Consider the following 16,339-nt stretch of genomic DNA (forward strand, 5'->3'; position numbering starts at 1 on the left):
TGCAATCCTTTCAACTAGTTCAACTAAAAAAAGCTACGCGCATTGTGAGCAATCATTGTCACATTCAGTGTTGTGAAAAACTCAAATTATTTCTCATAGCTCACGCTTGAGATTTTTCATGCGTGAGTTGTCAATCACGCAACTCAGCAGGCAGTGTTTTAACTCATTGTCTCGTTTTTCCACGGTTTACTAACACATGGCAATAATTTCTTGTTAGTCTGGTAAAATTATAGTAATCCTTTCTAACGTAAACAACAATATTCGGGTTTCACGAGTTTGTGACGGGTTTTGCGACTGAATCATTTTTAACGGTTTGAGTTGATTGAGTGATTTTGCTTCAAAATCTCCAGCGTGAGATTTGCGAAGCAGATCTCTAATGAGTTCGATTGGTTGAGATTTGAGAGTGAGTCTATCAACACTGGTCACAGTCTGTTCAGGTTGTGACAAACTGCTGTTGCGGAATAAGAATACTGCAACAAAAATAGGTTAGAACAATGTCTTTGTTGCAGCGTGTTGGTTGACAATTCATTCACTGGCAAACATAAAATTCCTGCACACGCATCCTGAATGACCAGCTGGATGCTAAGAGGAGACAGACCAGATAGTCTTGGATAGTAAAGCTGCAGATACACCGAATTCAATTGAACAGAAATTTGAAATTGCGTTCAATATCTCCATTGCAAGAATAATACTCAACAACTTTCAAAGCTCTTCCATTTATACCAGGGGTATTCAGCCTTTTTGGCTCGCGGGGCACTTTTTGAAATGAAATTGTTGCGCGGAGCACCTGGGCGTTTTGCTGGGCAGTGTTTCGGAAAGCCCAAGCAAGACAGTTTGTTCTCGGGACGCCGGGGTTTGTGTTTCGTTTTCGCGCGTTTTGCTGGGGAGTTCTGTTTGATCTTTCGACCTTGACGCTTGCTTTTGCCGGAGCGAGCGACGAGGGCAGGATCAAACATGTCGCGCGTCGATCTCGTAAGTGAAAAAGTGGCGTGATCGGGGAGTTCGGTTGGAGTAAGTTAAAAAGTGCCGCGATCGGTTCGTTCATTTTGATCTTTCGACGACCTTGACGCTTGCTCCTGGGCAGTGCGTCAAGAAAGCCCGAGCTGTCGTCCGTGTTTTTTTTCGGGTCACGCGCCTATTTTTTTTATTTTTTTTTTTCTGAGTGCTAGCCGAGCAAACGAGTGAAGCTGAAAGTGGATTGTGGCTGCTCAGTCAAGGATAACGGATCAATTGGTGAGCTCGTTTCATGCTACTATTTCTAATCTATAAAATGTATGACTGCACATTTAATCGTTACAATGGTGGGATGTAAATATGATGTTTCAACAAACTATGGATGGTTCGTCACTGTGAGTGTCGACACAAACTCTGATTCATGATTTATTTATGTTTAACATTTTTTTGTCAGAACACCCCTTATATACCTTTATTTTTGTAATTAAAAAAACTTTGAATGGTTCGACACTACAAGTGTAGACTTGCGAAAGTTTCACTTTATTCACAAATCTCCCAACTGGTGGGGAACGTGCCTTTGGAGCCGGCCTTCTGATGATGTCCCACCCAATCAAGTTTTTTGTTTCTTTTCAAATGAGTAAAATATAATAACACATGCTTTCGTACTGACAGCTGTAGCAATGTTACATTTAGGTATTTGTCCAACAAACTTTGAATGGTTCGTCACCTCAAGTGTCGGCATAATTTTCCTCTACATAGAAATTATATGAACAATTATATTTACGTATAAGCATGTATATATCTCACAAATCATTGTTTATCATGGTCTAATCGCTTATCAAAGTGAATCCTTTGACCCAACGATCCTCCCCATTGACAAACATCCCTCCCAGTAACCTTTGTGGAGATGCAGAGGCAAACACGGTCTCCAAATAGCAAAGGTTACACACTAACATTCCTTCCCTCAATCCCACCTGACTGCAAGGACGTGGCCGGCGCCGTTATTGACCTTGTATAAATAGAGGCACTGAATTATGCACACTGAAGAAGATTATGGCCAATCCCAGCTGAACTTCTAGTTGATTCTTTGTGCATTTTCACTGACTTCGGTCAATCACGGAATAGCAACCATTGATATGTGTAGTCAGTCTAAGCTAAGCTAAGCTAAGCTGAAATTGTTGCGCGGAGCACCTGATCTTCATCATCATTCCGTTGGAAATCAGGACTTTTTACTTGCCTAAATTGACCCTATAAACCCTTAGAAAATCGTGAGGTAAGGTTTATGTTGGTCAATCTTTTATTAAGGTGAAGAAGGATTGAAGCAGAAGTCTGGGGAACCAAATATTCGTTAAAGGGTTTTTTTTTTCGATTCTTGTTCACCTTGATTATTTCGAAATTCGTGGCTTAGAAACGTCACAATTTCTTTAGCTTGGATATTTTCGATCTTTTGTTTTTTATTTCAAACAAATTAACCAGTTTCTGTAGCGAAATATTTCATTATGAGACCTTTATTAATGTGTTTGGGGCCCTTCCTTAACCGAGTGGTTAGAGTCCACGGCTTCAAAGCAAAGCCATGCTGAAGGTGTCTGGTCTGGGTTCGATTCCTGGTCGGTCCAGGATCTTTTCGTAATGGAAATTTTTTTTGACTTCCCTGGGCATAAAGTATAACCGTACCTGCCACACGATATACGAATGCGAAAATGGCAACTTTGGCAAAGAAAGCTCTCAGTTAATAAATATGGAAGTGCTCATTGAACACTAAGCTGAAAAGCAGGCTCTGTCCTGTCCTCACTGGGACGTAATGTAATGCCAATAAGAAAAGAAAAGAAAAAAATAATGTGTTTAAGTGGAATAACAACAAGTTCAGCACTATCGGATATATTCATAATTTTGATAAAACTCGTGATATCTCAAGTAACATTGGTGATTGAATAACAGCTTATTCTGCTAAAATGCTGCTTATACAGCTTCTTTTCTGCTGAATATACTGTTATCCATCTACCAATGTTACCTGGGATATTCTTAATTTTGTATCTAAGTATGAAAATGTGCGTGAAATTTCATGTTTTCAGTTTTTTTCGACAAGGATAAGTATTCCGACAAAAACTTCATACCCTTAAATTTCCAAAATATTCTATTGGGGGAAATTGGGTTTCTTCAACTTTGAGATATGTTTTTCGTACTAGATTCAAGAAAACCCAATATTTGTAGTTGAAACTGTCCCATAAAAAATACATGGAAAAATTTTCCCCAAGGAATATTTTTAATTTTTCAATTACAAAACCTTTGCCCAAAATGTTGAACGTTTTCGTAAATATATCCAAGGAACAGGGAAGTTCAATAATGATAGAGATTTTGACATCGTGTGTATAAGCCTCGTAAAAACGGTATTTCGTCATCCACCATACGGTCGAAAACATCACAAAGTGAAGATGATTTGAAGCCGACACTAAATTTTCAAGAGCAAAAACCTCTCAAATGCGCATACATTGTTAAACGAAAATTCAATCGAAAGACCGCAACCAACGAGTTACTAATCGATGAAATTTTCAGCGAAGTCTATTTTCTTGTTTTTCTAAATTAGTACTTTTGAAAATTCTAGGTATGACTTGGTTTGGTATAACTAAGAGCATATTTCAATGCAAAAAGTTGAGATATTTCAAGGCATTGGTACAAAGTTTCATAACTGTCGCGGAGCACCTGCAAAGGCTTCGCGGAGCACGATATGAAAACCGCTGATTTATACCATAAAATCATACTCACTTATATTACAAATCTTCCCTGCGTATCCCTCGTTGCACTTGCAGGTCTCCGGTGCGATACACACTCCATGTTTGCACCCGTTACTGCACGCTGGAATGCACCGATCTCCCTGCTGATTCTTCTCGTACCCGGTGCAACACTTTTTCAGTATTCGCTCCTTGGTTACGCTCGAAGTTTCGTTCACGATCTTTGTTTTCACCCGATATGCCGAGCACCGAGGTGGCACCGCAACGCACCACTTTTGATATCGCTCCTGATAGGTCACCTCACGAGGTGCCGTCACAAAGAGTTGATACTGTTCCACCTCCTTGCACACATTGGGACCATCCAGCTGATCGTCAACCACCACTTCGTCCACTTGCACTGCGGCCGTTAACGAGCTGGCCCATAGTATTAATACACTTAAACCTAGTGTCCTAACATCTAGCATCAGTCGTAGCGGTTTCATTTTCACTATTTGATTCGTTTCAATTGAACTCCCGCTGTTGGCGCGCAAAACACTCACAGGGTCAACTGGATTATGTGTTGATATACTTCGTTATTGCTTTAAATTAAATTGGCGAATACTTTTGTTTTACTGGCATTTAAATGCGACTTCATTTGAACTGTAAGTTGATCACTGCTGCAATGTGTAAATAGTGCACACTTCCACTTGAGTCACACTTGCTGCTTCCTTCGTGCTGCATTCCACAGTTTTCCACTGTCCCGGCGATCGTTGCACAATCTCATTCATAGATTTATTACAGGCGCAGGTCGGATTGGCACGGTATAGGCTGTTACGTTTCGCGATGTGAGAACCTGCGTCGATCTGATTGCGTACGATGAATCACTTAGCACTGTTCAAACCGATCAGCAGCAGCGCGCCACTGTAAAACGCCTTTCACGCTTCGTAATCGATCACCGACTGATGATGATCGCTCCTAGCTACAACTGTTACTGTACGATTCGTTGATCGTTCTCTGTTATGAGTCTGATACGGGTTTCCAAGCGAAAGTGAAGCAGGAAGAAGGAACTCCGCCGGACGATGCGTATGGGGTACAAAACAAACCGAGATATCTCGTCATACAACCATACAGCATACCATCAGCGTTGACTGAAGTGGCCACAATTGTTCAATTTGTTTTGCCTCTGCTGCACTTAGAATCACTGCGCTTCCTCGAGAGCTTGTGATAACGGATAACGAGCCAACTCTCACAGATTGGATGGGTATGTGGCGTTTTGCTGTGGTAGTGATTTTACACTGAAAGAACAACTCTAAGGAATGATCACTCAGCAGTAGAGGGGTTCAGAGGCAATTCACTTTCAATATCTCGTCTTCTGCTGAACTGGAGAACTGGGTAATCGCTGGCATTTGTTGAGTTCTCCGGCGTAAGTTTGTTTGTTCTGAGGTGACGTTGTGAGATGATTAGTGTGTAGATAACGGTAGTTGACTCTCACGTCTAGCCTGTTGATTGTCTGCAATAGAGAGGAGATGGAAAATTGGGACAATTAGTGCTTAGCTGTGTTGCATTGTATACACGTAGTCAGTGCAATTGTGAACACATGTACGGTCTGTAAACAGGAAATCGCTAATTAGATAGGCAATGCAAGTGGAAGCGTGGGTGCATATAAATTTTGCACTCAAACCGAAACTAACGTGGAAATTTCGGATAAGTTACGCCTGTAGATTTATATTTTATAATGCGTAAGATTTTTGCAAATAAATGTCTAGGATTTCATGTGTGTATATTATACGGTACTAAATTAACGTTAATCATTGATCAACGTTGACAACCATGGTTAACCCCTATAGGCCTTATTGAAAGAAAAATTACAAACTCTAACCGCTCAGCGAATACTTAACGGGTTTCAACTATTTTTCAGCAGTTTACTCATCTAGTTTCTCAAAGTGGCTGAAGGATCTCGGGCATGTTCATTTAGCCGGAGTTTTGCAGGTGGGTCACTGGGTCGAGTTGGGTGAAAAGGATACTGAGCTTCTGTGCCCCTGGAGGTAGGCAAATTTCAAGTCACATATAATTTCCGGAATCGACTATAATGTGGCCACTATATCGTGTAAGGTACCCCGGGGCAAGTGAGAATCCGGGGTAAGTGGGGCGTTTCGTCATAGCTCAACTAGGAAAAGTTTTTCATGGGGGTATTCTTCTAGAAAGTTGAAGATACAATGACAAGGAATGTATTTAGTACTAAACATATTGTTATTTTTATTACCATGTGGTTCATGTAACAGTTGTCAGTTCAGCGCCATTTTCAACTTGCATGACAAATTGTGACACGTTTCACGTCTTGCATTGACTCGCAAAAAATAGATGTGTTTTAAATCGAATTTCCATTAGTAAGCTATAATTTTTAGTTTTATTATAAGCTGCTAACGATAAACCAGTATTTTGTTTTCATTTCATATGAAATTTTCGATGGTCTATCTTACCCCAAAATATATTTATACCTGGGGTAAGTGGGACCTATCAAAACAAAATCCAGAATCAAAACTTTTCGTACACGTTTCATACATTTTGCTAGAGAGTAGCACTAAAACATTCAAACAAATGATTTTTATCAAAAAAGATCAACCTCAAATTACGTAATTGCATAAGAGGGAGAAGAAAAGTGTTATTATTCTTTATTTTTTAATTATTTTTTTTTGTTTTTGAAATACGACTTCAAAATTTAACAAACACGCAGCTGAAATTTGAAATGGATCATGAGAACGATTACTTTTCTATTTTATTTGAACTTTATTCGTTATTTCTACCAAATTAAATAGTGATGGGAAACAATTCCACCCCATAAGGTGGTTTTCTGCCATGCATATAAATAATAACAAAACATAGTTATAATTTCGTCAATTATTGATTGTTTATGTGCTAAATTTTAATTAACAACTTATAAATGATTTATTTTGAACATGTTCAATTCCTCTTTACGCTTTTATTGAGGAATTTTCAGTTAATATTAAATATGAGGTGACATACTATTAAATAAAGGGTTTCTTCCTTAAACGTAACGTATTTTACGGTTGATCTCTTATGTACATGAAATATGTACTTAAAATTAAAAATCTATGACTCTTCAATCCTATTATTGTAATGATTGACTTACTGATTTGGATTGACGCATGTAACTTGATGTGTCCCACTTGCCCCGTTTAGCGAGGTAACTGCGTCCAATGGCTTAGATGCTAGTATTAGAAAGTCAGCAGAAATTAATAACGCCAAACAATTTTTCGACTGGGCTGTGTCGCAAAAGGTGAAAGATCAATTTAAAAAAGATTGGGAATTTATCTATGCAACTGAAAATGACTATTCAGAGGCTGAAAAATTTCTTCAGGAAAGATTTTCTAACCTTGTTCCAATTCCTGGAACAAAAAATATCATTCATTTATACCAAAGACGAACGAAGCATTTTTGCTAGTGAATTCTCAGATGCACATGAAAACCAAGAAAATACAGCATGCTTTGTCCTTAATAATACAAAGAAACGCAAATCTTTTGGTGTTAGCAACCAAAGACAATCTTCCCGGTTGAAAAAATAGATAGTGTTAAGATGAAAATGTAAGTTATATACTGAATAATTGTATAAATAAAATTAAAATAAAATAATAATAATCTTATTTGTTCCTTAGAAAAGAAAGAATCCCTTTTCAGTGTAATGAAAAATTGAGGCAGAAACAGTTTTTTTTCAGTTTTTCTTAGCGGTGTAATTTTTAATGAAAAATATCATCCATTTCGACTTATACTTCATTAAAACCAATCCCATATCTTTTTTCAGATGTTTTATAAAATTTGCAATTGCTTTGATAAAAAATCTTTGTTTTTCCGATGCTTTGATCGAAATATGGGTTTTCAACGAAAAGGCTTATATGGTCGTTTTCCCCAAAAAAGTACATTTTAAAAATTTCAGCGATTAAAGCTTATGAAATTACCTTCTCAAAAATATATTTTTGAAAGTTTTCCAATTGGAACATAGTTTTTCCGGCTTTTCTTTACGAATTTTCTAAACGGTGGAAAATTTTGTGGAAAACTGTTTCCAGTTAATATTTTTTTTTTTCCTGAGAAAATTTGCTTTTATTTTCATAAAAAAAACTTCGTTTCTACGATGCTTCTTTCTTGAGTTATGATTTTTCAAAGAAAAGGCTCAAATGTGCCATTTGCACATTTTTTACAAAATTGGCCATAACTCAAGAACGAAAAAAAAGTACATTTCAAAAATTTCAGCGATTAAAGCTTATGAAATTATCTTCTCAAAAATATTTTTTTGAAAATTTTTCACGAGTTGGAGCATAGTTTTTCCGGCTTTTCTTTACGAATTTTCTCAACGGTGGAAAATTTTGTGGAAAACTTTTTCCAGTTAATATTTTTTTTATTCCTGAGAAAATTTGCTTTCATATTCATAAAAAAAAAACTTTGTTTCTATGATGCTTCGTTCTTGAGTTATGATTTTTCAAAGTAAGTAGTGTCAGGGGAAAACAAAAAATTTCCAACTGAGTTTTCCGGAAAAATATTATAATATATTCATATATTGATAGCTCTGCCTGTGGAAAAAGTTTCATGAAAATCTGAGACCTTTCGGCCCAAACCCGTACGGAAATAAAAAAAATCCCCTATCAAGCGATTTGGAACATATTTGGGGTTTTGTCCGACCTTTGTATGAAGGCCCGCCACTGTGTGGCGTGTAAATGGGGAAGGTTTATCACAAAAAAATAGGCATCGCTAAATCTTTCACCATTCGAAAATATAGGTTTTAAGCTTTCATTTGATGTGCACTGAGGGATCCTGAAGTTTTTTTTTATTTTAATTTTTTGTTCTCTAGAGTACTTTATTTTTAAATGTAATCATTGTGAAAGACAGTTCCATTGGTCTTAAGCTCGATGAAAGTTTCAATTCCAAATAAAAGTCCATGAAATAAATATACATACATTTATTTTAGGTTTCATTTTGTAAAAAACAAAACTTTCTTATGAGATTTTAAGGATTTAATGAGCCATAGGACACTTATTGGATTGGATATGTTGGAAGTTCGATTGTTGGACACTTATTCGTACTGTGTAAGTATATCGATCCGAGCACTGTTTCTTTCATGGTTAGAATACATTCGATTTCTTATTCTTCTGTCTATCATTACACTTCTGCTGGGATATAGCCTGCTTCCCAGCTTAGAGTTCGTTGAGCACATAGTTATTAATTGAGAGTTTTCTTTGCATATCAACCGTAATTCACTAAATTACTATTCGTATTGGTTTATTATGAGGTTTATAAAAAGTAGAATCGATAAACATAAAAACAGCCAGCGAAAGGGAATGAAACATGCTTAAACCCCAAGCTTCAGCAAAATGATTCAAAAATCCTCATTGAACATATTATTGAGGCACCCCGGAGTAAGTGACAATCCAAAGACTTTTGTAATAGTATTGAAATTATTTTGATGTTCTAAAGATATAATTTCAAAATTTAACAAAAATATAGTGGAAGACATTTCCTGTTGAATCAAACCTTAGAAAATAATTCCACCGTGAAAGTGGTTTTCTGATAAGCATAACAACAATAACACAATTTTCACAATTACTCCAGTAATTGAAAGCAGTTTGAAAACAAGACACTTTTACCATTTTATACTCCTTTTAAATTGATACCATATTCAAATAGGGGAGTGTGGGGCAAGATGAGCACCCGGGGCAATATGGGCACCCATAGTTTGTGGCGTTCCTACCGTTTTTTTTTTCAATAAATTATTTGGGGTTCTGATGAATACTATTAAATTGATTCTTCTTCTTCTTTCTGGCGTTACGTCCCAACTGGGACAAAGCCTGCTTCTCAGATTAGTGTTCTTATGAGCACTTCCACAGTTATTAACTGAGAGCTTTCTTTGCCGATTGACCATTTTTGCATGTGTATATCGTGTGGCAGGTACGATGATACTCTATGCCCCGGGAATCGAGAAAATTTCCTTTACGAAAAGATCCTCGACCAGCGGGATTCGAACCCACGACCCTCAGCATGGTCATGCTGAATAGCTGCGCGTTTACCGCTACGGCTATCTGAGCCCCTTGATATGATGGCCATAAATTTCAGCTGAAAAATCAACAGCACAACATAAATCTGGTCAAAAATACATAGAAGTCCAAAAATTTACCTTTTCATATAAGATTTGTTCATTTAAAAGTAATATTTTTGTTGGGTAAACAAATTAACTCATACGTTTTTGGCCGTATAGTTATAGAATAATCTTCTGTGGATAATCAGGAGCAAAACTTTTATCAAATTTAAAAAAATATTTCAATTGTTTTGATTATATTAATAAAATTACACCCTTGAAAACAAACAACAAATTTAATCTTGTTTTAAGTAAAATCATAGCAATTTATGAAAAGTTATTTATTTTTTGATAAAAGTTTTAAAAACTAAGCTAGTTGAAGATAAATACCATCAGATATTAAAGATAATGTCTTGGGATATTCCCAGCATTGAAAAATAATAGTTTTCTTTAGTAAATTGCATCTTTTTATGGGGGTGCCCATCTTGCCCCGCAGTTTTTTTTTGATCGATGATAAAAAAGCTATTTTTTAACGTGTTATTTGGAAAACTTTTTAAAACTTTTAATGATTGGAGGTCAAAGTAATAATGTAAAAGATAAGGATGGTTATTGGTCGTTGCAAAATGAGCTCCTTTTGCTGCATTTTTCATTACCTTTTTGAGCTTTTTGATATCTGCACAAGGGACTGCCTTAAGCTCGTCAATAGTCTAAGATTTTCTAGCATATATTTTACGATTTAAATGGCTTCATAAACTTCAGTCAGGAGGAGTCAAATAAGGATCTCCAAAATCAAATCATAGGTCACTTTTTTATATCAGATGTTCATTGGATTTCCGTTGCAGAAACTGAAAAAAATGATTTGCAGTGAGACATAGAGCGCCGTCTTACTGAAGGCAACAGCCAAGACCTTTTTCACGCATTTGCGGACAGACATAATGAGCAAACTTCCAAAGATATTGAATTCCATCGACCGTTTCGTACTGTATAAAAAAAATGACTCAATGGTTTTTTTTTTGGCGCCAACGTTGGTCCAAACTGTAACTACTTGGTCATGGAATGGCTGAATCTCGAATAGATTTTCTGTTCTCAAGTGTGGCATTTTTGCTTATTTATGAATCCATATGGTGCCTGTTGACCACGATATTTTCAAGGATATAAAAGTTGAGTTAACACAACTGCAAGACTGTTTTCAATTCAAAGAATCACTATTTCGGCATGTTGTTTCGGTGTAAAATTATTCATGGTTAAAAATATACTGAATTGACGGTTCCAAAACATGTCAAACAAGACATGTCAAACCAAATCAATCGATTAATAAATGTCAAAGTTATTCAATGTTAATACACCGACATAAAAGATTTTGCACCCTGTATACTATCACAAGGTGACTAATCCATTAGATTTTAACAAATATTTGGAACAAAGCATTTTATTGGAATATTTACTGATGCAGTTAGATAATGCCTATTACCACTCTGCATTATTCAGTGCAGGAAAGTAGGTCGTTTCATGACAGATTGGCGTGATGAAAAACAGCCTATTTTGATGAGAAATTGCAAAAAACGTTTTTTTTTTTGCAATTTCTCATTGTGATAGACTTTTTTTCATCACGCCAATCTGTCATGAAACGGCCTACTTTCCTGCACTGAAGTATGCAGTGCGGGAATTGTCATTACGCAACTAAAACCAGTGCTGTAATGATTCATTACGCAACGCTTTCTCATTACGCAACTGTTTTGAGTTGCGTAATGAATCATAACACAATATTTTTTCAGAAAATGTAAAATAATGGTGAATGCATTCCGATATAATATACGATTCGTGCTGTAAAATCATCATTCTGCAACTTGTTTCGTAAACTACTATTTTAGGTCATTTGAGGGTATACGAAATCATTTGGGATGCATTCATCATAATATCTGAAAATTATTGTGTAATGATCAAACACTTACGTAATGAAAAAGTGTTGTGTAATACACCCGATTCTGTTTTTGCACGGGGGATGCGTACCGTGCAAAAAAAGCTTTCAGTTCAAAATTTCAAAAACCGTGCAAAAAAGTAACACCATTTCTCGACGTTTCATGCAAAAATAAGGTTTTGACGGAAAAAAATGTATGGAAAGTTTTTTTTCACGGCCGTTTAAAAAAAATCCGTGCAAAAACAGAATCGGGTGTATTCGACTTATTTTGGACATAAAACAGAAATATCCCCAGTGAGACCCTGGCGGAACCTGTTTTTGGAGCACTGGAGGGGCCAAATCAGTTGTTATTAAGTACTTCCTTCTTTTATTGACATGTCCTTTCAATTTCACAAAGATTGAAACGTCACACAGCAGGTTTAGGATAAACAACTGAAATGTCCTAAAAGAGGCCCTCGTGGAACCTATGCCAAGAGCTCTGTTCGTACCGATTTTTTTTTTCAGTATTTTTCATTCATTGGCCAGTTCTCTGGAATTCACGAAGATTGTGGGGTCGCTCGGTATGTTTTGGACAAAAAAGGAAGTGTCCCCAAAGAGACCCTGGCAGAACCTGTGTCAGGTGCTCTGGAGTGGCCAAATCTGTTGATAATTAGTTTATTCTTCCTTTATTGGCATGTTTTTTTTTTCGAATTCACGAAGATTGGAGATTTTGCACAGTATGTTTTGGACATAAAACGGAAATGTCCATGGAACTGGCTACGATTTTCCGGAACGGTCCACTAATTCAAATCATGTTTAAATAACGACAACCTGATATACAGAATAAGTACTCTTTTCTTGTTTAGTAATTTTCGATCAAACTTCCTCCGTAAACTCCTCATTCGAAGTCATTAGCATTGTCAGCATGGGCCATCCTTAGCCGAGTGGTTACAGTCCGCGGGTACAAAGCAAAGCCATGCTGAAGGTGTCTGGTCTCGATTCCCAGTCGGTCCAGGTTCTTTTCGTAATGGAAATTTCCTTGACTTCCCAGGGCATAGAGTATCATGGTACCTGCCACACGATATACTAATGCGAACATGGCAACCTTGGCAAAAAAGCTCTCAGTTAATAACTGTGGAAGTGCTCATAAGAACACTAAGCAGAGAGGTAGACTCTGTCCCAATGGGGACGTAATGCCAAGAAGTAAAAGAATAAGAAGCATTGTCAGCAAAGCCATATATTTGCTTAATCTATCTATATAAATGAAAATGGAATGGTGTTTGTATGTCACGAAATGCCTTACGAAACGGGCCAACGGATTCGATTGATTCTTTCTCAGTTTTGTTCGTCAAGGGTTCCGACGTGTTTGTGTGTATAAAAATCCCAGGATATTCACCGGGAAAGTAGAAAAAAACGAGCGCGAAAAAAAAATTGTCATTTTATATGGGACGATCAAAAGCGTTATTCAACAGCCTACTTGATGGCAAGACGAAGTTTGCCGGGACCACTAGTGAATGATAATTTATTACGTATAAACATTTTAAACGAATAATAATGTCACGAAATCATTTTGTCCACACCTTTGAATAAAAAAATACTGGCTGAACAATTTTTCAACAAATGGTTTTATTTAAAAAAATATATGTAAATTCACTAAAACTAAATAGTTTAGTCAATGTGCAAAAACGACTTCAACAAAGTTTTAAATAACCATCAAAATTCTGAGAGTTTGCATAGCTTCAGGGGCACGTTCCCCCGCCTGTTGGGAAAATTTGGCTTGAAAACACTTTTGATCAAATATAATAATGTTTAAACCGTGCATTTCGTTGTGCAAAAGCTGCATTTCGGCCATATGTAGTTTCTTTCAAATTATCTTTCAATAAACTATTTCTAAAAAAAAAGCTTGCGGCCAAATTTCCGTTCAACCAAACTTTATTCGACCAAATACCGAATTGTTGTTAAGATTTCCGACCAAATGTCCATTTGAAGAAATGTCCCTTCGACTAAATGTACTTTCGATCAAATGTCATTCGACCAAGTGTTCTACAGCCCTACTTTTCATAACAAAAGAAACAGTACTGAAAAATGATATATAATGTGTTTGTTTGAGTTTGAGTGGAATTGAACTATATTTATCTTAATATAGCAATTAGTTTATAACTCCTAGGTTATCAAATTTTACTTGTGTATATAGTAGTTAGGTTATCAAATTTTCAAAATCACCAGCGCTCCAAACGAGCCATTAGAATAATCAAATCTAAATCCAACACTCAAAATCATAAATACTACCAAGATTAAAAGGCCTTTGGCCGACTATATGAGTTGGAAAAATTTGTAAGAACATAACAAGATAATGAACATGGATTCAATGCAAAAATTAGTTTAGAAAATTAACTCATAATAACTATTCAACATTTCGAAGAATTTGAAAAACATGTTCCTTATTTTATGGTTTTTTAATCTGCGATGCATGTTCTCCATCTCTGGAATTTTTTAGCGATTTTTTAATCAACAAGGATACAACTAACTTACAGGAATTTATAAAATACTTATTTGTGGGTTATTTTAGTTGTTATCATTGTCACCTGAATCACATCGACTGCACAAAACATCTTTCGGGAACCAGCGAATATTAAAAGACGTGATATTCAAACGAAACGATTCCCCTCAATTGACACAGCTTTAGAACATCCTAGTGCGGCCCATAAGTTTTTATTCATGAATACCCCCCAACGGCCTTGACAGTATTCCATTACATTGATGTAACTATTTTACTGGACGAGTTGTGTCAACAAAACAATTCAATCAAATTGCATCACATTTACTTTTCCCACAGCTGTACATTGGCGTAGGTACATATATAACCCAACCGACACAGAACTGGATTACCAAATCGATCATGGGGAAATTATCTGCATGCAAGCTCGCGCCCAACATTCATCATATCACGACATCAGGAACGTTCAGTGGAGAAGAATAATGACAAATGTGGTCCAAGCACTGATATTGCCCGCGTTGCAATATTCAGCGATGCCATCGGAGGAAATTCGCGCATCGATCGCTTCGCAAGCAAGCACCCCTTAATTACCATTTCCGCGATGCACTCTAACGGACCTCCATCCCGCAGGCGTTTGACGAACCAATCGACCGTAGGCCCACATCTGGCCATTGCAACAACGTCCACTCTTCATGGTCGTGCTTACAATTGTAAGCATAGGTGGCTGGTTTCAGCTTACAAACCTCTATGCTACTACACTGCAACGAACTCAGAACGTGGGGTTCTATGCTCGAAGAGGGCAAATTTTGCTCAACCTCACTCGTTGTCGACGGTGATCAACGATGTTTGTATGTTGTCACCCTCCACGTTCCGCAAAGTTGTCGACAACTACCGGCTCGATATGAAAAGTTTTGTAATGCCATGCTCATGTGGGCTGATGTTTCCGTTGCGAAATTCCAACGCGATTTCTAGTACGAAGATACCCCGAGGCAAATGAGACCTAAAGAATGGCAGTTTAGAAAAAAATGTTCAATATAATTTCCAGATACGAACATTTCTCAAATCTAATCAAACAAACATTGCACAAATGGGAAGTGGTGTTTGAAAACTTAGGAAGAAAATCTGAAAATTGGGCTATAAGACGCTTTGAGGGACAAGTAAAGAAAAAAACGTGATTCGATTCTAGGAAAAGGTAGATATGAGTATTGTAAATTCTCATCCAAATGGTGACACCATTTCATACTTCCATTTGGATCAAAATGTGCTAACCAGCAGTTAATTGCTTTTGAGTTTCGTGGACCTATAACGTGAGACTTGAGAATGCCAATATCGTGTTATATACCACCCGCAAATACCCCCTACTGTTACTAGACGCACATTTGAAAAGCTTAACTTTCATCGTTTGCCAGTGTAAATAACACCTGTTAGTAGCAGCCGTCCGGTGTGTTCATCTGATCAAACTTTCAATTTTGTAGGTTTTCGCTTTTGTAGGTGTGTTGTGTAGTGTTCGGTTGGAACTTCGCGATGATTTCGAATTTTCGTTGAGGATCGTATGATCTCTTGTGTATGCAATGATCAGTGATCACCAATAATCCGTACATAGTATATATTATTTTTTTCATCTATCGAAATTTTGAATCGGTTGTTCAAACCCATCATAACAATCTTCCACCTACGAAAGCCGTTTGAATTCAAGTCCATCATAACATTACTAATGCAATATTTTGTTACATCAGCTCCCATAGCTGATACTCCGAATTCGTCGAATTCGATTGCTTACAATGTGTGCTGGTGAAGTGTTACTTGTCACTCGATGTTGAACATCGCCCACCGATCGTGTCACAAGTTCCTAGAAGATATGTTCAAGCCGCGGTAGCAATTGTTTCTCCTCAACAGCGCACTCATATGGTGCAATAAAGTGGAACAAGTTATGAGGAAATGTTTTATTTTTCTTTCCTTTTCCCGATAAATGCGAAACATTTCTTAGCAAATACAAATTGGACACTTGTAGGTTGGAATGTGCTACATTGATGCTGATATAGGTTCGCTAATAGGAATAATCGTGGCGCACTAGAGTGAACGACACCACACCACAATTGGCACAATAAGGGCCCTATTTTATAAGTCGAGTCGACCAAAAACTACTCGACTGGAGTCACAATCGACCAAAAATTTTGCTCGACTCGGCTCTGTCACTCGAG

General features: G+C 37.0%; 1 protein-coding gene across 3 annotated transcripts in view; it reads right to left on the minus strand.

Annotated features, from left to right (window-relative positions):
- Window positions 1-16,339, minus strand: part of LOC5570275 (protein draper) — a 101,927-nt gene that overhangs the window by 20,993 nt on the left and 64,595 nt on the right. For all 3 annotated transcript variants that reach the window (XM_021839804.1, XM_021839806.1, XM_021839805.1), the window contains one exon: window positions 3,718-5,172. In XM_021839804.1, the coding sequence (XP_021695496.1) occupies window positions 3,718-4,165 (448 nt within the window). In that variant the 5' untranslated portion in view covers window positions 4,166-5,172. The remainder of the gene's footprint in view (window positions 1-3,717; window positions 5,173-16,339) is intronic.

This window comes from Aedes aegypti, chromosome 2 (genome assembly GCF_002204515.2).
Source record: "Aedes aegypti strain LVP_AGWG chromosome 2, AaegL5.0 Primary Assembly, whole genome shotgun sequence".
In the NCBI taxonomy this organism is placed as follows: domain Eukaryota; kingdom Metazoa; phylum Arthropoda; class Insecta; order Diptera; family Culicidae; genus Aedes; species Aedes aegypti.